The 22,487-nt window shown below is 39.5% G+C and overlaps 7 protein-coding genes across 11 annotated transcripts in view; 3 read left to right on the top strand and 4 right to left on the bottom strand.

Moving 5' to 3' along the window:
- The window catches only part of LOC108370239 (estradiol 17-beta-dehydrogenase 2), a 54,191-nt gene extending 52,711 nt beyond the window's left edge, over nt 1–1,480 (top strand). For all 4 annotated transcript variants that reach the window (XM_017625563.1, XM_017625549.1, XM_017625554.1 and 1 more), the window contains 2 exons: nt 179–963; nt 1,034–1,480. In XM_017625563.1, coding sequence (XP_017481052.1) covers nt 186–963; nt 1,034–1,251 — 996 coding nt within the window. In that variant the 5' untranslated portion in view covers nt 179–185 and the 3' untranslated portion in view covers nt 1,252–1,480. The remainder of the gene's footprint in view (nt 1–178; nt 964–1,033) is intronic.
- A 249-nt stretch (nt 1,481–1,729) lies between these two features.
- Nucleotides 1,730–4,482, bottom strand: cin (Molybdenum cofactor synthesis protein cinnamon). Its single transcript, XM_017625400.1, has 8 exons — nt 4,278–4,482; nt 3,433–4,211; nt 3,197–3,375; nt 2,855–3,127; nt 2,632–2,790; nt 2,412–2,574; nt 2,087–2,188; nt 1,730–2,026 (listed from the first exon to the last, which is right to left on the bottom strand). The coding sequence occupies exons 1-8, from the start codon at nt 4,309–4,311 to the stop codon at nt 1,883–1,885; spliced, it is 1,833 nt and encodes a 610-aa protein (XP_017480889.1). The 5' UTR covers nt 4,312–4,482; the 3' UTR covers nt 1,730–1,882.
- A 99-nt stretch (nt 4,483–4,581) lies between these two features.
- On the top strand, nt 4,582–5,493 carry Sbat (LSMD1 domain-containing protein Sbat). Its single transcript, XM_017625607.1, has 2 exons — nt 4,582–4,926; nt 4,983–5,493. The coding sequence occupies exons 1-2, from the start codon at nt 4,885–4,887 to the stop codon at nt 5,364–5,366; spliced, it is 426 nt and encodes a 141-aa protein (XP_017481096.1). The 5' UTR covers nt 4,582–4,884; the 3' UTR covers nt 5,367–5,493.
- Nucleotides 5,396–5,886, bottom strand: LOC108370305 (cytochrome c oxidase assembly factor 6 homolog). The gene has a single exon (XM_017625618.1). The coding sequence runs from the start codon at nt 5,767–5,769 to the stop codon at nt 5,488–5,490; it is 282 nt and encodes a 93-aa protein (XP_017481107.1). The 5' UTR covers nt 5,770–5,886; the 3' UTR covers nt 5,396–5,487.
- An 81-nt stretch (nt 5,887–5,967) lies between these two features.
- On the bottom strand, nt 5,968–7,601 carry LOC108370202 (beta-1,3-galactosyltransferase 5). Its single transcript, XM_017625492.1, has 2 exons — nt 7,245–7,601; nt 5,968–7,156 (listed from the first exon to the last, which is right to left on the bottom strand). Exons 1-2 carry the CDS (start codon nt 7,516–7,518, stop codon nt 6,249–6,251), a joined length of 1,182 nt encoding a protein of 393 aa, XP_017480981.1. The 5' UTR covers nt 7,519–7,601; the 3' UTR covers nt 5,968–6,248.
- Nucleotides 7,602–8,588: 987 nt separating this feature from the next.
- The window catches only part of Setd3 (SET domain containing 3), a 29,667-nt gene continuing 15,768 nt past the window's right edge, over nt 8,589–22,487 (top strand). For both annotated transcript variants that reach the window (XR_001848590.1, XM_017625291.1), the window contains exon 1: nt 8,589–9,622. Coding sequence is in view for 1 of the 2 variants with exons in the window: in XM_017625291.1 (XP_017480780.1) it covers nt 8,784–9,622 (839 nt within the window). In the remaining variant the exon portion in view is untranslated. The remainder of the gene's footprint in view (nt 9,623–22,487) is intronic.
- LOC108370045 (cell wall protein DAN4) overlaps nt 11,242–22,487 on the bottom strand; it is a 104,079-nt gene continuing 92,833 nt past the window's right edge. Inside the window, exons 2-3 of the mRNA XM_017625283.1 lie at nt 13,075–15,181; nt 11,242–12,724 (exon numbers count right to left, since the gene is read on the bottom strand). Of these exons, the coding sequence (XP_017480772.1) occupies nt 11,703–12,724; nt 13,075–15,181 (3,129 nt within the window). The 3' untranslated portion in view covers nt 11,242–11,702. The remainder of the gene's footprint in view (nt 12,725–13,074; nt 15,182–22,487) is intronic.

Raw genomic sequence — 22,487 nt, 5'->3', positions numbered from 1 at the left:
TTTGAATGTTGATCGTCAAAAGCGTGTTTTGGTTATTAAATGAAGCGCGCACTTAAAAAAACAAGTATTATTTTTTTGTACATACAGCAATTTTTATTGATTTTATTTTTTCAAATGCTTATTTTTAATTGCCGTTAAAAATAAATTCCTTCTTTTCTCTTCTCTTTCTCCTCCACAGCAATGACATGATGGAACCAATGACCGCATTGGTTTTGGCCTTCCAGCTGTTGGCTCTCTTCTCCATCGCAGGCGCGCTGCTCATCTACCTGATCTGCAAGGTGCGCGACGATGTCGCCGAGGTAGCCGAAGCGCAACCGGGCACTGTGCTAATCACCAGCGCCGACACCGCGCTTGGACTTCAACTATGCACACATCTCGCCAACAAGGGTTGTCGCGTTTTTGCGGGCATGCGCGACGCCCAAGACTCACTGCCCGCCAAGCTGCTCAACGGTTGGTTGAAAATGCGCGAGTACAGCGAGGAGCCAGTGCGTGGCGCCGTCATACCCATGCAATTGGATGTGACACGCGAGGATGTGCTGCGTGAAACGACCAACGCTATGGGCGCGCACATGAATGCGGGCGAGCGCGGCATTGCGGCGGTGATCAATACGAGCGGTAGCCTCTTTCGCGGACGTGTCGAAGTGCAGGAGGGCCAGCAGTGGGAGCATATGCTGAGGACGAATATATTGGGCTCGCTGCGTGTGGCCAAGGCGTTTGTGAGCTTCTTGCGGCCGACCAGGGGCCGACTTATCTACCTGGGCGCTGGCGCTGGCACACACCAGGCTGGGACGTCAGTACAGGACAGCGATGGGGGCTTGGTGGCATTCAACGCGACGCGCGCGGCAGTGGAGAAGTGTGTGATGGAGCTGCGCAAGGAGCTGCAGCCGTGGGGCGTGAAAGTGGTGGCGCTCGACACGAGCGGTATTACTGCGGAGGCGCTGTATAGAGCGCCAGTGCCGCACAGTGAGTTGTGATTTAAATTTGATAACTGCATATGATTCTAATATGTTACCCCTAATTTTTTATTCAATAGCCGCTGCTGAAAGTGAGGGCGCACCGACACAGTACTCGGCGAATGTGCTCAGCGCAAGTGCTTTGCAGGTGATTGAGCGCGCTTTGTGGGATGCGGTGCCGCTGGAACGCTACCAACTGGTGCAGTATAGTAAATTGAATTTCATGTTGCCATGTCGTTCATCATTGCGGATGACTAAATTGAGTGAGGGCGTCAAGCGCGGCGTGCAGCGCGTATGAGCGACGAGAAACGAGTATGGGAAGCAGGCAAGGAGCTGCAGTGTGCCTGAGAAGATATGGATTACAAAATTTGGGGACACTCCAAAAATTTGTTTCGAACAAATGTACATGTTTAATAATTTTTCGGTTTAAGAAAATGCAAAGTTTACATGGAAACTGCGGTAATTTTGTAAAATTAACAGACAACTATTCTCTGAATTATTTTTAATTATATTTGGAAGTTGTAAAAGACGCCAGTTAACAGCTTATTATTTATAAAAAGGAATGAGCTGCGGTCAAGCTACGCTTCGATTGGATCCCCCTCATAGCACTTCCCATGTAAACTATCGTTTTATATTTTTATTAATATTTCTATGTATGTATGTAAAAGTGCAACTTTTCTTTATTTTTTTATTTTTTGTAAATAATGAAATTTATAATTATACATTACTCTGCGTTTTTTAAGTTTTCTTCTTGTTTGTTACAACAAATAAAAAACATTTGGCTGCCACAATTATTAACCTTTACAAAAATATATGAGCTTTTACAAGGCACCCTTATTATTCATTAAAAACATTTGAAATTTTATTAAGGAAACATTGCCCGAGTATGCATGCGAAAAGTACCCACGCATAAGCATTTTACATAAATTCTATTCATATTTCGAAATGAAATCATAACGCAGCACAGAAGAGCGATATATATCACCTGCTACAGCGCTGGGTTTACCCACCGTGCGTCCGGGCAGGTGCACTAGCACATCTGCGCCAACAATGCTCTGCAAACGGCTACTCATCTACAAATAAAAGTGGCTGATAAAAAAAGATCTTAAATTATAAATAATCAAAAAGTTTACCTGGCTGCCATTCACCGAGGCGTATAAGCGACCATTTTTGCTTGTAACCGAAGCGCGCACATACTCCGGACGTGGATCAAGGCTAATGCTGTCGTTTTGTAACTGAGCGGGCGAAAGAAAAATCAAAGAACAAATTTAGTAAACGCATTAGCTGCGTAGAATAAATAGCACTATTTTTTTATCACTGTTTTTAATTTAGTCTTTGTGATATATATCAAAGCCCGCAATGGTTTCGTTGACTGATAGCAACTGGCGAGATATTAATTACCTTTCAAATAGGTATATATGTATATATTTTTAAGCCTACAAGTACGTAGCCACTTACGGTTATCGGCAAAGACGTCAATTCGCATTTGTCACGCTCCCAGCCAGCAAACCAACGTATTGCCGGCAAAACAAACAAGTGAAATGTGACGAATGCGGAAACTGGATTGCCTGGCAGCCCAAAGAAGTAGCGCTCTTGCATGGAGGCAAAAGTCATAGGTTTTCTAAATTTGGAATCAAATTAGTAAGCTGCAAAGAGGCCACGCTTCATAGCCGCTTACCCCGGTTTCATGTTTACGCGCCCGAAATTGATCGAGAAACCCAAACTCTCTAGCGCTGGCTTTATGTAGTCCTTATCGCCCATTGAAACACCACCGCTGCAGATAACAAAATCAACATGCTTGAATAAGTCTGAGATTTTACTTTTGACGATCTCGAAGCTGAAAGCAGAAAATTTGAAAATTAGTTTCTAAACGCTTTAAGTTTACTTTACGAAGCGCATACTCATCGCTTAGCACCAGTTTTTGAGCGCATTCGAAACCGAAATATACTAGCAGCTCCTCCAGCATAGTTGTGTTTGAGTCGTAAATCTTGCCCATTACTTCAGGTTGTTGTGGCGCTAGCAGCTCGCTGCCTGTTGAGATTATGCCAATTTTCGGTTTGCGTACAGCACCCAAATTTTTTCCCACCGATGCCAGTATGGATTTAATGACCACGGCTGAGTGATCGGCAGATGGAAAGAGTTTGCTGCCTTTGCGAAGGTCGGAGCCAATAGGCCTGTAGGAAGCGGTTTGAAATAAGGACATATTAAAACTATGATTTTTTGAGTACTTTTGACCAGCTTACCGTATGTCCAGATTGGCTTTGGGTTCGACTAAAATCTCGACCAAGTCCTCCTCGCCCGTTTTCTTCTTCTTCAGCAGCTTGGTGTCCTCCACTTGCACCACACAATCGGCATAGTGTGGCAATGGTGCGCCGGTGTTGATCTTGTAGCATTCATCCTCTTGAAAATCGTGCACGATTTCCTGCTTTTATATGCTTTAAATTACTCATGCTATCTACATTGAAAGCAACTATCTCACCTCATCACCCGCCGATATGTAGCCCAGTACTTTCTTTGTGCCTGAAAAGCCTGTCGATTTCATTGCATAACCATCCTTGATGGATGCGCGAAAGGGTGGTATATCTACCGGCGCCACAAATTCATTCAGCAGCTGCGCTATATCGCGCCTTTGTTGCACCGTTTCAAGTATTATCTCGAGAGCCTGCATAACCGAAATCATGGGGTATGGTGAATTTCTGTCGTTATCGTCGCCCTTGCCTGTCTTGTGTGGGCATACATGTCGGGTGGATGCTCCACCATCACCAGCCGCTTGCAACTCGGCATGTACGCGCCGCACCAACGGCAATTCATTGCCTATCAACTGTAGCGCATGGGGCAGCAGCTCGCGAACTACTTCAAAGCATTCGGTCACTGCCTTTTCGCTGCCGGGGAAATTGAGTATTAGTGTGCTGTTTGCTATGCCGCATACACCGCGTGATAAAGCAGCGAATTTGGTCTTTTGGAGTGACGCTTGCGCAATGTATTGTGACAGCTGCGGGCATTCTTTGTCCAATACTACTTTTGTGGCTTCTGGTGTGACATCACGTGGTGCAAAGCCAGTTCCACCGGTAGTAATAATTGCACCAACACTTGGCGTTTTCTGGGCTACAAGTTCACGTAGCTTCGCGATAATCTGTTCGCGTTCGTCCGCTATTATATCTGTAAGGATGTTAGCATTTTGGAATGCATCGCGTATGAGCGATACCAGACGAGGCCCACTACGATCTTTACTGGAGTCCTGGCTGCAAGTGTCGCTTACTACAAGGAGATATACCAAAGAAGTTTTATTGGAAGAACATGTAGCCGTAAAACAAAAAAACTCACTTGTTAAAACTGCGAAAACAATTGCATCCGCCATCTTCACGCTACGATGATTGCGGGTTTAATGCTTTAACAAATAGCAGCAGAGCAACTTATAAATAATTTAATCTATGTAAAAGAAAAATAAATAAAAATAAACACAGAACACGACATCAACAACAATTGTTGAAAATGCGAAAGCAGAGCAGAACAGTTGCAGAGCTTTCAAACAAGTCAAAGATAAGCGAAGCCGCGCTGCCCGCTGCCCACTTGTTGTCATTGGCCTCGAAAGCAGAGAACGGCAGCAGTGTCGTCGTCAGCTAACAACATAAAAAAATGCCGTGATTAACGTAAAAAAGGCAAAACGGTAAAGGTTTTCTCCGGGGAGAGCTAAAATATAATTTCGTTTGTTCTAAAAGGCATTAGGAAATTTAATTTTTAATGCGTGAAAAAAATTTTAAATTTTTAACTTCGAATACAACACTGCTTTTCGTTTCCTCTTTCCACCCTTTGACAATTGACTGCCTGAACGAAAGAATTGAATGTTTAGAAATCAGCTGTGCAATCAGAGAGAAAATTGGCAAATATTTTAGAAAATAAAAATTATTAATTAAACATAAAAGCGTTAAACATGAGCGATCATAGCTCTTATGATAACGTCCCCAAAAGTGAGGTAAGTATTCGTATTTTGCTTGTACTACTTGAATAAAACCAGTATGCTATCCTCAGCAACCACCGCTACTGCTACCTATCACATTGAATTGCAATCCAGCCACCAACCGCGTCAACAACATAACTACCAACGCTCCTGTAGTGGGTGGCGATAAAGAGCTCACGCCAGGGCGTTGCAATTTACAAAATTGGCTCGGTCATACATTCAGAGTTGTGATAACCGATGGACGCGTACTTGTTGGCTTCTTCAATTGCACCGACAAAGACGCTAATGTGGTTCTATCCATGTGCGCAGAATACTTAGAAGAGGGTAAAGATGCACGCATACTTGGTAATGTAATGATACCGGGGAAGCATATTGTTTCAATTGCGGTGGATATGCCCAGAGCGGCAGCACTATCAGATAAACCAAATGCTGCTTCAGCGCCGGATGTGCTATAGTGTGATAAGTTAAAACTGGCATACAAGAAAAACTATGCAATTTTTGTAAGTAGTTTAAGTCACAACTTTTATTTAGTTTAACATTAGCAAAAACAATAAAATAACAAAATCCGACTATGAACTAAGACTTGGTTTGTGTCGTTGCTTTGAGCTTCTCTTCAAGCGGATCAAAGCCCTTTTCCATGCGTTCCTTAAATTGTTCATATGTGCGTTTGCGGTCAAAGTGTTTTACCCATTGCCGTGGGCACGATCCTACGAAGACTTTGCGCAGTTTCTGACAAGCATCCGGCACCTTCTCACCACTTGTCGAGCTGTGTTTGGGTGCATATTCGTCGAGGCACCGCCAATATTCGTCACGCGACGCCCAGCAATGCGCACGCTCTTCTTTGGTGGGAAAACTCATTTGCACAATTTTCCTGTCCTTAACTATAATCTGTATAGAAAATTTTGTGAAATCTTATGAAAAACACTGGGAACCCAAAAAAACGCAATCGGCAGTGACATAACCTAGCAACTGTCAAAGAACAGCTGATCGCAAAATACACGGAAAAAGAAAATTGGGTATATATTTTAGATTATTATAAAATGGTGATAAATCGATATTGCCTTTTATTTTGATATGTAGGAATGAAATCACATTATGAAAATAAAATATTCACCTGCTGTTTCAATTTGAAATAAAATAATTATGTATGTACTTAATCGAAAATAATACGACGTTCTCTGTAAACACAAGATAACTCTAAACTATTTTCTAAACTATAATTGAGTATATGCCTTGATAAAAAGGGACGAAGGGACGGAAGTTAACCCTTGTTGAGACATCGGGCATTTAATGCATGTGATGAGGGTTTTAAAATTTTCAGCTGGCTGCTTTCTTTATCATCTTAGAGGCACTTGCTTCACTTGCACACTACCATGGTCAGGCAGTAAGTGCTTTGCAGTTCCAATACAAGTCTTCTTTAGTGACTTTTCCTGTGGTCGTTTGCTGCACTCATCAAAGTAGCACTTCTCTACATTATGTAAAAACTCGACCAGCATTTTGGTATCCCCGCCATTGGGTCCCACAAAATATTCACACTCGTAGCTGCTCTGCTGTTTCAAATCGCGTACACAGCAGTCAATAAACTCCGCATTTGCCGAGTACCAAGCATTCAAGTGTTGCATCGGTATATTTAATTTCTCACGAAGAATTCCTGTCACCCATGTATCATCAATCCAGAAAAAGGGATTTTTTTGTGCCTCTTGTACTAGCCGCAAAGCTGTCACTGGATTCGTTATATATAGCCAGCCAGAAAGGTAGGCTGGATAAGTGTCTCTTGGCCAATCTTGCTTCGAAACGTACCATTTGTTCACGGTATTACGTACAGGCGGCCTGTCACTGAGCACATAACCGGCTAGATATATAGGCGAAGCAATTAGATTCGGTTGTTGTACCTCAAGCGACTCCAAGTAGCGTCGAAAGTGGAAGACATCATAAATAATGTCATCATCAATTTTTATGATGAATTTAGCACGGCTACATTCGGTGGCGGCCCAGCGTAGTCCCATTACATGCTTGTAGCTCAAATTGCGATAAGCTTCCTGAAAGTTACCCTGCAGAAGGTCACCAAAACGTTCTTGCTCGTCGAATAGCTGCTTTTGTGTGATAAACTTTTCGGTGGGCGGAAGTGCCGCCAGCAAGAAGACGCGCTGCATACCCATTTCAGCCAGCTTACTTTGTGGTATAGCCTGGCGATGGGCAGCGCGCAACTCGTCATGACCTGCATACGATGTGACGATTATAATAGCTAAGGAAAATGAGAAATACCGCTGGTTTATGCTGTATATATGTATAATAAAAAAAATCGAGCTTTCCAGCGACTGCAAAGAACTTACCCAGCAGTTCCTTATCGTACTTGCGACACACATTATTGGGAGTTTCATACTTAAAGCTCGTGAAATTCACTAGCTGACTTAAATCTAAGCCAGACACTTCATTTTTTGGAGTTTCCTGTTCTTGTGAAAGGTCCTTTCCCAGTGGGGGTAGATGTGTTAGGAATTCATCTCTTTTCTCACCCGGGGCAAAGTAATCTATACAAATTATTACCACAATTACAACGGCTACGATTAAAGTTAAAAACTTATACGCAATGCGGCCACGCAAACGCATTTTTTTGCATTTTTTAAAATTGAATTAGGAAAAGATGTATTTTGCGCGAGCAGAAATGTAAACAATTGCAGCTGCTGCGTCCATTTAGAAGCTTTTAGGAATGTAGGAAAAATATCGATGTATCGATGTTTTGTTTGGAAGCGTCAAAAATTTTCCACTCGATGTATAAATTGTCGATGTCTCGATATTTTTTGAAACCTGGCGTCTCTGGTACATTCAACCGTCATTCCAGATTTTCAGTTGTACAAAAAAGAGAAATGACTTTGACATTATCAGAAAAATCCTATGCAAATCGATGCATCGATGTATGCCCTTCTATGCATCGAAAAATATCGATGTACATTTCGATGCATCGAATCAAAGAAAAACATCGATGTATTTTTGCCACTGACTTCACCAAAAGGTCCCACTAGAAAACTCTACTGTGAATGGCAGAATTTGACTTTTTGATGGATTTTGCAGTATTGAGGGATTCTTTACCGGCCGTCTTCACATGCTTGAAAATTTTGCTGGCGTCTCCTGGGAAGCCAAAATTATTCTCTCAAAGTGGCTTTCAACGGCCCGAGAACTAGCAAAAGAATTACAAAACTGGCAGTTTCGAACATCTGAGGTGGGGAAAAAGCTCATAGCGCAAGTATTGTTAATTGTTGTTATTGCATAAACAAGTATTGTAAAGTATTTGTTGTACAATAAAGTTAATTGTACTGAAATTTGGTCATCTTTAGTGTTTATTTAACAATCCAGCGAACCGAATTTTTTGGTAAATCTGTCAAGTATTCAAGGATAATAATAATAATAATGGTATAATTCCACCATGAAAGCCCTAGTTTTTCACAAAAAACATGTTATTAGTAAAATAGTCTAAATTTGTAATGAATTACTTTAACTTAGATAATTGTGTCTTTAACGAAACCTCACTTCATGTTTTTGCACAATTGAGATGGCAGTTTACATAAAAATAGATAAGCGCACTATTTATACATTGAGTTGAAAATTTTCGATGCATCGAGCTAAACATCGATATATTAGATTCATCGATGTTTTTCCGAAATCTCTATTGTCATCTCGATTTGTGCGATAAGTTGACCGCACGTGCATTGCCTTTTCGGGTTTTCAATCGCATTTTGGGGTGCAGTTGTTTGTTTTCATTATAAAATCGTGTTTAATAACAAACAAAACGAGTTATAACTTCTGTGCGCTTTTATTTTTGTTTCGCTAAAAAAAGAAGTTGAGAAGTGAGGTGCGCGAAAGTCAAGTGTGTTGCAATGGGAAAAAATAATAGGAAAAAAAATAAATCGGGTAGCAGCAATAAGAATCAGCAACCAGCCAATGACGCTGCCCACGCACCAACCCAGTCATCATCTAAACAAGTGCAACAGCAACAACAAACAACCTTCAAGCGGCCCACACTGACGCTGCAGAAACGCAATGAGCTTAGTTCCCTAATCAGTGCACTGCTCGAAATCGGTTTCCGACAGCCCGCAAACCCTAAAGAAGAATGGGATCAGTATTTAGAGATACAAGCGCTGTTGCACCGTGCGCAAATACTCGAAGCACCGCTGCGTCGCCCCACTTCCAATCCAAGTGTAGAGGCGCGGGTGGCCAACATCGAAAACTTCTATCGCTGGGCAGCAAAAAATGGCCTGCGTTACGAAGGTGTGCGTATAACACAATTTCAAGGCTACGAATTGGGCTTGGAAGCAACGCGTGACATAGCCGACGATGAGTTGCTTTTCTCTATACCACGCAAGCTGATACTCTCCGAAGAGAATTTGGACTTGGAAAATAGTCCAGCACAATTTGGTTCGATGTCCAATTTGAAGCTGTCGTATGTGTTAATGCTTGAAGCATTAAAGCCTGATAGTTTTTGGAAACCCTACATCGATTTGCTGCCGGAGAAGTATAACACAGTCCTATACTTTAATGTTAAAGAAATGGAAATGTTACGCGGCTCGAATGCATTACCGGCGGCTTTGCGTCAATGTAAAGCGATTGCGCGTCAATATGCGTTTCTGTACAATTGCACCGTGCAAGCGCCACGTGCAGATAAATTCAATCCGATGGGACAGGCGTTCAAGGAGCAGTTCAGCTATGAGTTGTATCGGTGAGTAGGAAGTTATTTGTACCGTTCGCAAATTGGGTGGGATGTAGCACATTTGTAGAAAGAATCGGCCTGGAATTAAACTGGACTGCCAGTACTTGTCCAGAGTTGAAGTTGAGCGATATTTGGAGGACACCAATACCCGTATATCCTACGTTTGAGTTTAAAGAAAACGCTCGAAATTTGACATTTTTTATTAAAAGAATACTTTTTTTTATTTATAATTGATATCAATGTATCATTTTATTTGGATTTAGGAAAAGGTATATCTAGTTAAATATATAATACACATTCTGTAAAACCGCTTATGTATAGAATTTAATTTTTTCGCTTAAGGATACTTTATTTTTTTATTTGTTTTAAAATTTTCATCAAAGCCAAAAAGTTTTGTGTAGCTAGCAAATATATATACATCAATAATAACCATTCTTATTATAAATAAAAGAAAAAAATAAATAAAATAAAACATGATAAAATTAAGTTAATTTAAAAAAAAAAACAAGTAAACCTAAAGAAAAAATATAAAATAAAATAGTAACGAACAAGGCACATTAAACAGGATGGAGCAGCAGGGCAGCTGATTTGAGTGTTTTCTAATTATTTGGTCTCTAAACTGTCAGATATTGTTAATTTTTTTGTAAAAATATTTTAATTGGCAAAATGTACTTGCATGTGAATGTTCAAACAAAGCGATGCCTTTAGAACGAGCATAAACGCTCATTATTGGGCCCTGCAAAGAATGTATTAATGCTTCTGGAATGAAACAAATTTACAAAGAAAACGTCGAACCAATTTTTAATTTTATTTTAAAAAGGTTACGTTCTCTTTGCCCTCTACGCACAAATACTAAGAAGAGGACAAAGAAAAGGCAACATTTTTTGTAGAAACGAAAACCCCATTAGATATCAGAAGGAACAACAAAATATAGGTAAATGTGGTTTTCGCTCTAATGTTACTACCAAATGCCTTGATAATGAATTGAATACAAAAGCAATAAAAAATATAGTACCAAAAATTATAAATAATTTTTCGGCAAATTTAGTTTAAATTATTATATATAATTTTGCTTCCAAAAATTTTGAATTGAAAATAAAATGTTATGATTTTATGTTTAAAAATGTTAAAATGTTGTTAAGGGTTACTTAATCTTGAAATACATATTTTCTGCAAAAAATTATTTTATATTTTTCTAATTAAATAAAATCTTTGCCGCAAACCGAATATTTAATAGAAAATTTGATTTCTAAACAATGTTAAATCCTTATAATACATTTCTCGTTCAAAGTTTCGCAATATTATTTTTTTTCAGTGTATATAAAACGTCTCTCGGTTTTCTTTTTAACTTTCTTAAGTCCGCAAACTCTAATTATGGGTTTGTCAGTGCGTTCAATAATTCCATTTCGTTTTTGCCGACAATTCGCTTTTACTTCCTTTATAGATTATTGTCATTAAAAACATTACTTGTTTTATTCTTAAGGTTTGGTATTGGTAAAATTTATTTTACTTATTTTTTTTTGTAAGATATTCTCTCAAAATTTTTGTGTAATTTTGCATGTAGCTATGCTTTAAATTTTTTTTTTTTACTTTTTTCTTTACACATATATATTTCTTGTAACTTTTTTTTGTATTTTAATTCAAATTTTTATTTTGTTTCCAAAAATGTTTAAAAATTATTTTTCGCTTCCGTTGTGTTGTCCAAAAACCCGCTTTTTGTTGTAATACTTAAATTTCGAACTCTTACGCTCTAAATTTAGTAAAAATTGCTCTACTCTTAAATGTGTAAATTTACGAAATATTGTTTTCTGCCTACTTTTAATTTTACTTTTTTTTTGTGGTTTCTTCTAAGGGTTAATACTTCGATATCTAATTTTATGGAATTCTCGTATTTTACACATATTCCTTTTTTATTACAGTTATACTCAATTTTCCATTTTGTTTTTTTTTTTTATGTTTGGCAACATTTTTTGTTTCTCGTATTTTTTTTTAATTTCTCAATCGTTTTTAAAATCTCTAAAACTTACCCAAAACTTATGCTACAATAAACCTCACTTCAACTCAACAGATACAACCCTGCTACCGCCCTTTAGTAGGATTTTCGCAACGCATCGAACAAATACTCTTGCACTTCCGGTGAATTTGGATCCATTGTGTTCAGCTTATTCGTGGAGCTGTTGTGCACGCTCTGCAGCGACAGCGCCAGCGATGTGGTAGAGCCGGTAGCGCTACCAATACCGCCACTGTTGCCCAGACTGCCGCGCGTCGCTCCGCGCATCATTTTGCTACGCCTGCCTGCGTCACCTCGACCGCAACTCAATTCCTCCACTTCCAAGCCGCCGCCGCCGCTGCTGCCACCTGCGCTGCAGTGTCGCGGAAATAGTAATGAACTCTGTCGCTGCAGCTGGTGCACCGGTGACACCGACACTGTAGAGATGCCTCCCACTAACTCTTCCATGTTGCGCAGCGAGGAGCGGCGCGACGCATTCGCCACAGTCGGCAGCTTGCTCTTCATCGCGTTGTAAGTCTTAGTGTAGCTGGTCTTCCGCTGACGGCGTTGCTTCCAGCGGCACACCACAAATACCACCAAAAAAGTGGCCAATGATGTGAGCACTATGGCGGCGCTGGCCACAATGGCGGAGCGTATGCCCGCCGGCATGTTGGCGTAGATGCTGCTATGACCACCAGCGGCGGTGGCGCCGGCAGTGGAGACGGCAGCTGCGGCGGGGCTGCGCTTGAATCCATGGCCAGAGAGTTCGAGATCGAGCAAATCATGCGCACGCGCCACTTGGTTTTCGATGGCTTCGACGGTGTCGATGGTGCTGCTGGCGCTGTTGAACGTTTTTTGTTGCGCGGCGATCAACTCTTGTTGCTGTGGCGGCTCAGCGTTCGTGTCTGTATTCGTTTCGTTGTCTAGCAGAAAATTGTTGTCGTCGAGCTCGGCAGAGGTACTCTCGAGTAGCATTTGGGGTGGGCGCACAAAGAAAGGATTGCGTTTAATAGATGCGTCGTTGCGTGTAGTGCTGGCGAGCGAAGCCAGCGCAAGCGTTTTCCAGGAGGGGAAGAAACCAACCGATTTATCTGTGCGTTGCGTCTGTTGGTAGGCGGAACCTGTGAGAAGAAAAAAGTAAAAGCAAAATGTTGTAACGGTATAGAAGCGTCTGGCGTGCGCGCGCACTTACATGATTTGTGGCAAGCTGCTGAGCCGGGCTGTGGCCGCCGCAAGTTGAGTGCGCGCATAGGCGCGTTCATTGCTGCCGCACTATTATTCGTCGTTCTGCGTCTACTTGCTACTTCTCGCTCGCTACAACTTCAACTCAGCAGTTCACCACAAATCGTGTTCGGCGTGCTGCTGATTTATTGGCGCTTGTGTCGTCTATCCCCCGCGCTACTACTTTGATAGCGCGTACCACCGCGGTATTGGCGCCGGCGGCGGTCTAACCGATTGCGTTCTACCGCACCTTTGGCGCCTGAGTTGTCCTTGTAGATCTCATCGGTCGGCTCTATGTCGATGATGGAGGTGAAGTAGCTGGCGCCTTGTGAGTCTGTCTTGATGTCGTCGGGCTTAACGCTCTTCAGGTCGATCAGATTGAAATGGGGAAAATTCTCAAATGCTGTAACAATGTCCATATTGTCGTGAAGAACGACCTTCTGGCCGGGAAAAAATCTCGAGCGGTTCTGCACTACAGTCGCCAGATGCAGTTGGCTAGAGCCGCGTTTGCGGTGCTCAATCAGCTCCTCGAGCGTCATGTTGCGCTGTTCGAGCACCTTGAAAAGTCGATTGCCGGAACGTCGATCTTCGATTAGCTCCAGTAGATCGGTGCGGTCATCTACACCGTCGAAGTCAGGCACGGTATCCTGGTAGGAGAACGTGTCGCCAGCGATGGCTGGCTTAACGTGATCGATGCGCGGCGTAATGCTCTCGACGGTGGTGGTTGGTTTTCCACGTCTCTTACCGCTGGCGGTCTCGCCGCCCAAGAAATTTTCGAGCCCATCGCTGTCAGGACTAGTTGGCAATGTGTGCGCGCGCGTATCATCCGAGTCGATGGAGTTCGTTTTGAAATTCAACTGCGCACGTAGTGCGGGTTTTGCGCTTGCCGTCGTTGGGGTTGCGCTCGCGGCGGAAGTTGTCAAAATGCTAGGCGTTGTTGTTGCGCGACGCACTGTACTTCGTGTGGATACTGGCGAAGACGTAGTACTTGTGGTTGTTGTAGTCAATGGTGTAGTTTCCGCGTGCAGGTCGTAACGTTCCTCATAGTCGAACTTCGCCGTGGATTGCACATTGCTCTCTTCCTCATCGCGCAAGTACTCTTCCTCCTGCTGCTCCTCGGTGTCTACTTCCGCCGCCGTTGGTTCATTCAATGTCGGCTCGGCCGCTGCTGTCAGCTCGTGTTCTTCCCCTTCTTCGTCGCCTACGGCTGACGGCTCTCTATTGTACCTGTTGTTGACTATGGTGGTGGTCAGCAGTTTTTCCTCTGAGTTGGCAACTTCCTTTGCCTCTGGCTCCGCACTCGAAGGCGCTGAAGGCATGGCGTTCTTCAGCAGGAAAGGTGGCTTCAGCGTCGAGCGCTGCAGGAAATTCTTTTTGTAGATTGGCAGCCGCGTTGTAGTGGTTGTTGTTGTAGTCGTAGTGCTGCTGGTCGCTGTCGGCACACCTGCGCGTCGTGTTGTGCTGCCGTACTGCGAAGTTGTGCCACGTGAGGAGCTACCAAAATATTTCAGACGCTGCAAGGCAGGCAACTTCAATTTGCTGCGCTGCTGTGTGTCCTCGATGTCCTCCGCTGGCACCTCAGTGGTTGCGCGCACCTCAGCGCCCGTATCGTCATCCGTGTATAAAGGCTTCGTCGATCCTGAGCCGCCGGTCGCACCATTTGCAATGCTTAGATATGGTATGCGACGTAACGGCTTCACTGGCCTACTATCCACTACTTTAGTTGGCGTGGGTGATGGCGCGGCGGCTGTGCTCTGCAGCACCTGTAGCGCATTCTGCTTACCCTTCAACAAATCGTCCAGCGACAAATTCTTTTGCTGCAGTATCTCACTCAGACTCAAGCCTCCCGCGTTCTTCAGTATGTGCTTCAAATCTACGGTCGTTTTACCGATAGTTTGCGTTGCGTCTGCGGCCGCTGGCAATTCAGACTCCTTTTTCGCTTGTGAGTACGGCCGCCGGTAAGATTTATCGCGCACGCTCACATTCGGCGTGTGCTCCTGTCGCTGCTTGTCGCGCAACTCGTATAGCTTCTGCTCCTTCTCGAGCGCGGCAAGTGGTTCGCGTATGGTCGGCTGTTTGCGCTTACGCGCCGCCAAACGTATGTCATCACGCGACTGGACTTGGCTGGGCTTCGCTGTGTTGTCGTCGTCTACTCGACCACGCCAATACTGCTGCTGTGCACTCTCATCGCTGCTGCTTGTGGGCGGACGTCGCGTTCGTGTGCGCGCGCTACTGGCCGCTTGGCGTCGACGCGATAATGCTGAGTGGTCGCTTGAGGTGTCCGTGTAGTAACTGGGCTTGTTGGATGCTCCTTCATCACCGCCGCCGACAACGAGCGAAGCACCAGTGCGGATCATCTGCAAGTGGAGAGAGAAAAAAGAGTTCAAATGTAGGTAAACGATTGGAGAGAAGAAGAAGAAGTAGGCCTATGTAACTTTGAAGGACACAGATTCAATTACATAAGTAACCTTATTTCTTATTTTTATCGTTTTTATTAGCTATATCGATGCCGTGATAGTCGCCAATGTTTTCATTATAATTAATATTGCACCGATATCGATATTGATATCGTTATCAGGAATGTTATCGCTGACGAAAATGTCAACGGTATGGCAATTAGCAATATAATTGTTATCGATAATTTTATCGTTATAGCGTTATTGAAAGTGTATATATGTATATATTTGTAGCTGTCGATATATATACAGCAATCGTTTCTTTACGGGAATTATTTTTTCACATGTAATTGAATTTTATTAATTGCTTGTCAGAAATTTTATCGTAATTTATATTATTTTTCCATTATTGCTAATATCGGTTATTTGTATATGAAAAATTATATATATTATATATTATTTATATATTATATACAGCAATCGTTTCTCTACGGGAATGATTTTTTCACATGTAATTGAATTTTATAAATTGCTATCGATTTTTAACCATAAATTTTGTTTCAATGTTATCGATTATTATAACTTTACCTATTTAAATAACTTCTCGATTTTAATAGCGTTATCGATATTGAAATAGTTAACTTTATACATGTCTTCATCTTTATAGGTTTTATTTTTGCTGTCAGAAATTTTATCGTAATTTATATTATTTTTCCATTATTGCTAATATCGATTATTTGTATATGAAAAATTGCCTTTAATTTCCCATCCAATAGCATTCGACATCATTATTTTTTAAATTTCCATTTCAGCAGACGCAAACGCACAAAAGCCTTTGCTTCGGTTTAATTAAGCTGCCTTTAGCTTCTCAAGACACTTACTTTATGCAATTATTTATCATTCATGCGAATAAAATCCCTCCAGTCAATACGAAACAATCTTCCTCTATCTCCCCTGCTGCTCAAATCTGTTCCATCATTTTCCATTCACTGCTCACTCAATCAGCTTTTGTTCCTCTCTACTACATAGCATCTTTGTGTAAGCAGATAGATATCTGTAACGCAACTACGAGTAACTACTTATCCGCTGCCTTTCTTCAACCTCGCCCCACTCGCTTGTGCGTAGACGTGTGAATATGAAATGCATTTAACTATTTGTTGATTGATTGAGTCGCTATGTATGTATGTATGTGTGTAGTATGTACATCACAACCCGCCTCTGCGCACTCACCCACTCAGCCACTACTTTTTCACTCACTCTACTCACTCTTAACTCCTCACTGCTTCACTAGCTTTGCAGCGCGCTGTTTGGTAGCGAATTGATTGCGGAAGTATTGCAGCAGCATACTACATATACTATATGTGTAACAAATTAAGTATTTCATCCTACATTGTTTGCAAGTAAAACAGAGGTGATGTTCGGGTTCTACCCCCACTCTCTGGAGCACAATTGCATCTCGCCCCCACACGGTGAGTGCATCCCTGTTGGTAAGTGATCTGTTAGCATACTCCCACATGTTTCGACTATACACTTCATACCTATAAATATATTTGTAGGTATGTGTGTAAATATGTATTTATAGAATATAGAAAATACATTTCCTCGATTTCCCTCAGGCATTTGCCGTCATTTTTCGTTGTATCTCGACTTAGTTTATTGTTTACTTGTACTGTTTGTTGCTCAGTACTCGAATTTGTTACTATTTATTTTTGTAATCTTTCCACTTAGTAACGGTACACTACTCACCAATACACTTAAGCATTATTTCCATTTCACTTAAGTGGAGACTAAAGCCTTTGGCCGTTCGCTTTAATAGAAATTTGCTTCTGAATGTGGGCTGCGAGGGTGTGAGCTCTGACGAGAAGTGCTCACTTGCTCGCTAGTTAGCTAGGTGAATTGGACCTTGGGGATGGCTGGTTGTTAATGGTTATTTGACCGGCAAAAATCATAATTCAAATTGCTTGCAAAAAGCGATTTTCATATTAAATTTATTGATTGCTGGGGTAGAGAGATAATTGCGTACAAGGAGAGGCATGCTATGCTGCTGGCTTTCGTAGTAGTAGACTTTGAGGCAAGTGAGCTTGAGGGTAATTTGCCTCGAAAATTGGTAAATACTAAAATGTATTAAAAAAGCCTTATTCGTTAGGCAAATTGTATTTTTATTTAGAATATTGCTTTTTTTTAACCTTTTTGTTGTTTACGTTTTGTTATATATTGTATATTGTTGAAATTTCTATTTTTTAATTTACTATTACTTAATTTTTTTTTCAATTTTACAAATTCATAATCTCTTTTTATTTCAATATTTTAGATACTTAAAATTTTTCATAATTACATTTTAATGTTTTCCTAATCTTACTGCCGGTTTCAAGAAAGCAATTTAAGTGAAAAATTATTTTTTATAGATAGGTTTAAAGGCAAAAATTAACAATATAATTAAAAAATTAAATTAAAAATTTTAATTCAAAAAATGTATGAACTGATTCCGTTTTAAAATTTTTAGTAATTTTGTTTATATTCTGAAATAGTTTAATCCAGAAAAAGTCTTGAATAAGGTTGTGACTTCTTAATTGAAGTTTATTATGTTTTTTAAACATGTATCAAACTAAAATTGTGTGTAGAGTTGCCACTTTTCAAATTAAATTTTTTATGATGTTGCTTTTAATACGAACATTAAATTAAAATTGTTCAAATATCTTACCTACCATTTATAATTTTTCGGGTTTTTTGTTATAATTTCTTATCTTTTTTTAATTTTTGAAAATATTTGATAAGAAAATTAAAATTTTTTCTTCAAAATATTTAATATTGTCATATTTACTGTCCCTAACATATCGATTGGCATTGTATCGATATTTTTGCAATTATTTATCGATATTTATTAAATATTGCTATTGTTATTTTCCCCATGTTGTTATCGATATATGTTTCTACTGATATTGCTTTCTATAGTTTTATCGATTTTATTGATGCTGATTTTTCCCACATTGTTATCGATCTACGCATGTCCTAATGTCGGGTCGAAAAACACAAAATGCTTGATACGAAAATTGTATAGGGTGCTACGGGTGCTATTTTAATCCCTTATTTTTGAAAAGAAATCCTGATTATCTGCGACATAATCTTCAGTCTGCGGAATGATGTTGAGAAGTTTAAAATAAGAGTGGGAATACCAATTTTTTTAAATTTTTACGACTTGTGTACCTATCATAAAATCATAAAAAAATAAATTGATCAAAATAAAAGTAAGTTACATCAATGTTGGAATAAACTAAAAAAATTAAGTATTAAAATATTGATCTTACTTACTTTTAATTTTCCCAATTTTTTTTATGATGTTATGATAGGAAACAAGTTCCGGATTCGGTGTACAAAAGTCGTTGTACAAATTTGAAAAATTGACATTCCCACTCTTATTTTCAATTTTTGACGCTCATTCCGCAGAATGAAGAAATTGTCGGGAGCACCAGGATTTCTTTTCAAGAATAAAAGATTAAATACCTATACATCAGTTATTTTGTGTTTTTCGACCCGCCCTAATGTACATACATATCTATGATACTGTCATAGTATTTTTTTTACCCGCATTGATATCGATATCACTATGGGTATCCTCATAAAAAACTTATCGATATTTGTACGGCGGCATCATTGGTTTTGTTATGAAATTTTTTGTTATTTTTATGAAATTTTTTCTGTGCACTTTTGCCTTTATTTAGCGCGCATAATGCGTACACTTCATTGAAACAAATTTTAATTAAAAAACTAAAAAAAAACAACGAAGAACAGCAACATGGCATTGATTGATGAGCTAGCACGCCAAAGCTAGTATTCTGATTGACCAACGCATGCTGATATGCTTATAAAAATTACTCATATGCATACATACTTTTACTTTTTTAGATTGCACTGCCAAGTACCGCAAAAGTCATAGACTGACATCAATCACATTGCGAATTCGCACTAAACTTTTTACTTAGTCCCACACATACGCACACACACACAAATCGTCGGCGCCAGCTCGACCAAACCAGCATTCGCGCTTTAAGAAAGCGATCCTTAAAATAAAAGAGTTCATTTGATTTTTTTTTTTAAATTCAGCGTACTAAATCTCCAGCATACTCTCTGAAAATGAACTGTAAAATCACAACTTCAAATTCGGCGAACCGTAAATGCCATCGACACTCAAAATGTCAACAGCGCACTTTTATACAAATACAAATAAAATAGTCCTCTTAGTAGAGTCACAAGCCCATATTTGATTTGTTGCTTAACGGTATTTACATATATTCAATGGTAAACGAAATTGAATTTCGGCGAATGTGAAAGCAAGCAAAGTGCTGACAACCCTGTAAAAGAGGGGAGGAGCGAAAGATTGACTAAAACCGTATTTTTTGCAGAATTGATTTTTCCACTGAAAAAAAAAAATATATATACATACATACATATATGTATGTGTGTAGTTACAATCGTCTATTTTAGTACATTTATCAACCGTTAGTTAACCTCGCCTATCAGCACAGCGTTGCAATTTATTTTGACAGCTCAGTTTTCAATGCATTCCCACTAGAGGTTTACGCCGACAGGCTTTGCGGCGGCGGCGTGTTCAACTTCAAAAAGAATCGGCGGCGGCGGCGACGCCGGCGCGTCTGGAAACGCCGGCGCTACTGCCCATAAGGTAGAGTCCAAAGAGCCATGAGGCTTCTAATCTCATCATGCCATCAGATTATAATTCTATTTAATTCAGTCATTGAATTCAAATGTTGAGTGACTTTTGCTGATGGATGGGCGAACAGAAGAAAGTCTATATAGTATATACATTAGGTTTCCCATTGAAAATGATTTTTTTTGAAAATTTAAAGACGTACGGTCTAATTTGATTCGTTTTTATGAGAAATATTATTGCCTATTTTTATAGATTTTTTAAAGGCCATTTAGAGGTCGCGGCCTGTCGATTTAGGTCAGAAAATACGATTTTCTAGATTCATGAGTTTTTGAGAGACTATTTTTGCTTGAATTTCAATGAATTTTTTAAATTTTGACCATCGATAATTTCCACAATTTGAAAATATGTAGTACTAAGGTACAAAAAAACGATTTTCGATGGGCACCCTAATATACATACATCTCTATGTACTCTAAAAATGCGTATGTACTATTTCAATTTAAAGAAATAAAAAAATTTAAAGGTTAAGTTATTGGGGCAATTTATGTCGCTATCAATAAAGTTTTGCAATAAGTTTTCAACCGTTATGTTAAATTACGGAGTTCTTACGATTTTTTGCGGGTTATATATTGAAAATAAGGTTGGCTTACTTTTTTCAAAAAGTTTAACCCATCAACTCCCACCACAACGGGCCTTTTTGACCCACTGTTTGAAAAATGGCTCATAAATAGTTAAATTTCCAATAATATATTAAGTGTCAAATTTTTCTAAGGAGAACAGAATGTAATGCAAAATAATAGTAGATAATTTTTACCAAAAAGGGGGACTTCAACTCTGTGTAGAAAATATTGCGATGCGCGGGAGCAAAACCTTCCTGGGGTTTGACCACTACTTAGGAAAAAAACTTTTCTACCCTATTCGACCCTAATTTAACTGTAATAAACGCTGTCGATCGAAAAACATGTTACCTATATATTTTTCTGAGTTACGCTTTTTTTTTAAATGTTCAGTGGCCCAAATTATGCCAAAAAAACTTCTTTTAAAAATGTAATTTTCATTTCGTAAAATAGTGCTTTTATACGAGTAGTATTTAGTTCCTTCAAACGATGTATTTCAATGTGCATACAACATGAAAATTTTGTACAAAATTCCCTAGGCGCCGAACGCCGCCGCCGCCGCCGCCGCGCCGATATTTTCGTAACTCGGCGGCGGCGCGTGAGAAATGACAAAAAACGGCGGCGGCGGCGGCGTGGCCCGGCGGCGTATACCTCTAATTCCCACAATTGATTGAGTGACGTTATTGAGAGAATATGCGTTGTGAATTGAGTGCATTTGTCGTCTGTCAGTGAATTTCTTCCTGTTTGCCTGCGGCGTGCTGAACGATAAAAAAATATATATGTACATATGCGGTTTTAACTGATTTGGTAAAAAAAAAAATTGTTTACTAAAAAAGTCTGAGTATTTAATTTTTTTTAGAATTATTTTCCGTGGGCCAAGGTTAAAAATTCAATGCTATTGGGTTTGGAGCTTTTTGGCCGGTTATATTGAATAAAACAAGTGTTTGCTTCTTCTCCTACGCGTTTCGACGCATATTCGCGTCTTCTTCAGGGAGTCTATATATTTATAAATACGAAAAACATAATAATAACGAATAATTATTACAAGGAGCAAATAAGACAATACAAAATAATTTAACACTAATTACACTTACTTTAATATTAAGCAATAAAATTATCACAACATAAATTAAACATATTTAAAACATTAAGACACGTTAAACAACACTGCACATCCTTCATCGTCAAACCTCAGACATTGTGTGTAATTGCAGTCGCATATGCACAGTTTATATTATCTACGTCTTCTTTGAAGTTCATTGCTTCAGTTATTTTTTGTTGTATGCGCAACCCTTCTAATGTCATCCTTCTTCTCGTTCTGTTCTCCACGTCCAAAACCTTTGCATTGTCAAAATCAGCTGTATGTTTGTTTTCCGTCAGGTGTTGCGCTAATGCTGTGGTACTCTTGTTGTGTTTGGCGTCTAGCTTATGCGTCGAAACGCGTAGGAGAAGAAGCAAACACTTGTTTTATTCAATATAACCGGCCAAAAAGCTCCAAACCCAATAGCATTGAATTTTTTTTCATTTTAATTTTATTTTATTTGTTTTTACTTTTTAATTTTTAATTGAAACTTTTTTTTTAATTTTTTTTGATTTGTATAGAAAAAGATTTTTCACGAACTGTGTTTCAAGTCATACTTTTTATGAAGTTTTTCAAACAAATAAATTTAGAGCAAAATATTCATGTTTTTTTTTGTTTTTAAATTTCTGTAAGCAAACAAACCATTTTTCCTAATTTAGTCTTTTACACAGAATAAAGAAATACATATTTAAAAAAAAATAAATTTAAGTTTTTTGTTTCCTTTTTACACGATTATTCTAACTATAACCAAATAGCTTTTTACTTTTTTGTATTTTTTATAAAAGCAAAGTTTTTTTTTTACAGATTTTCTATGATTTGTTTTTTTTTAGCATATGAAATTTTAAAAATGTTTTTTTTTTTCAGACAAAAAATTTCAAGAGTTTTGGTTGTAACGAGCTTTTG

The sequence above is a fragment of the Rhagoletis zephyria genome, unplaced genomic scaffold, assembly GCF_001687245.7.
Source record: "Rhagoletis zephyria isolate East Lansing unplaced genomic scaffold, Rhagoletis_zephyria_1.1 Rzeph_scaffold_00061, whole genome shotgun sequence".
NCBI classification, from domain to species: Eukaryota; Metazoa; Arthropoda; class Insecta; order Diptera; family Tephritidae; genus Rhagoletis; species Rhagoletis zephyria.
This window is presented reverse-complemented; position numbering and strand designations above follow the sequence as displayed.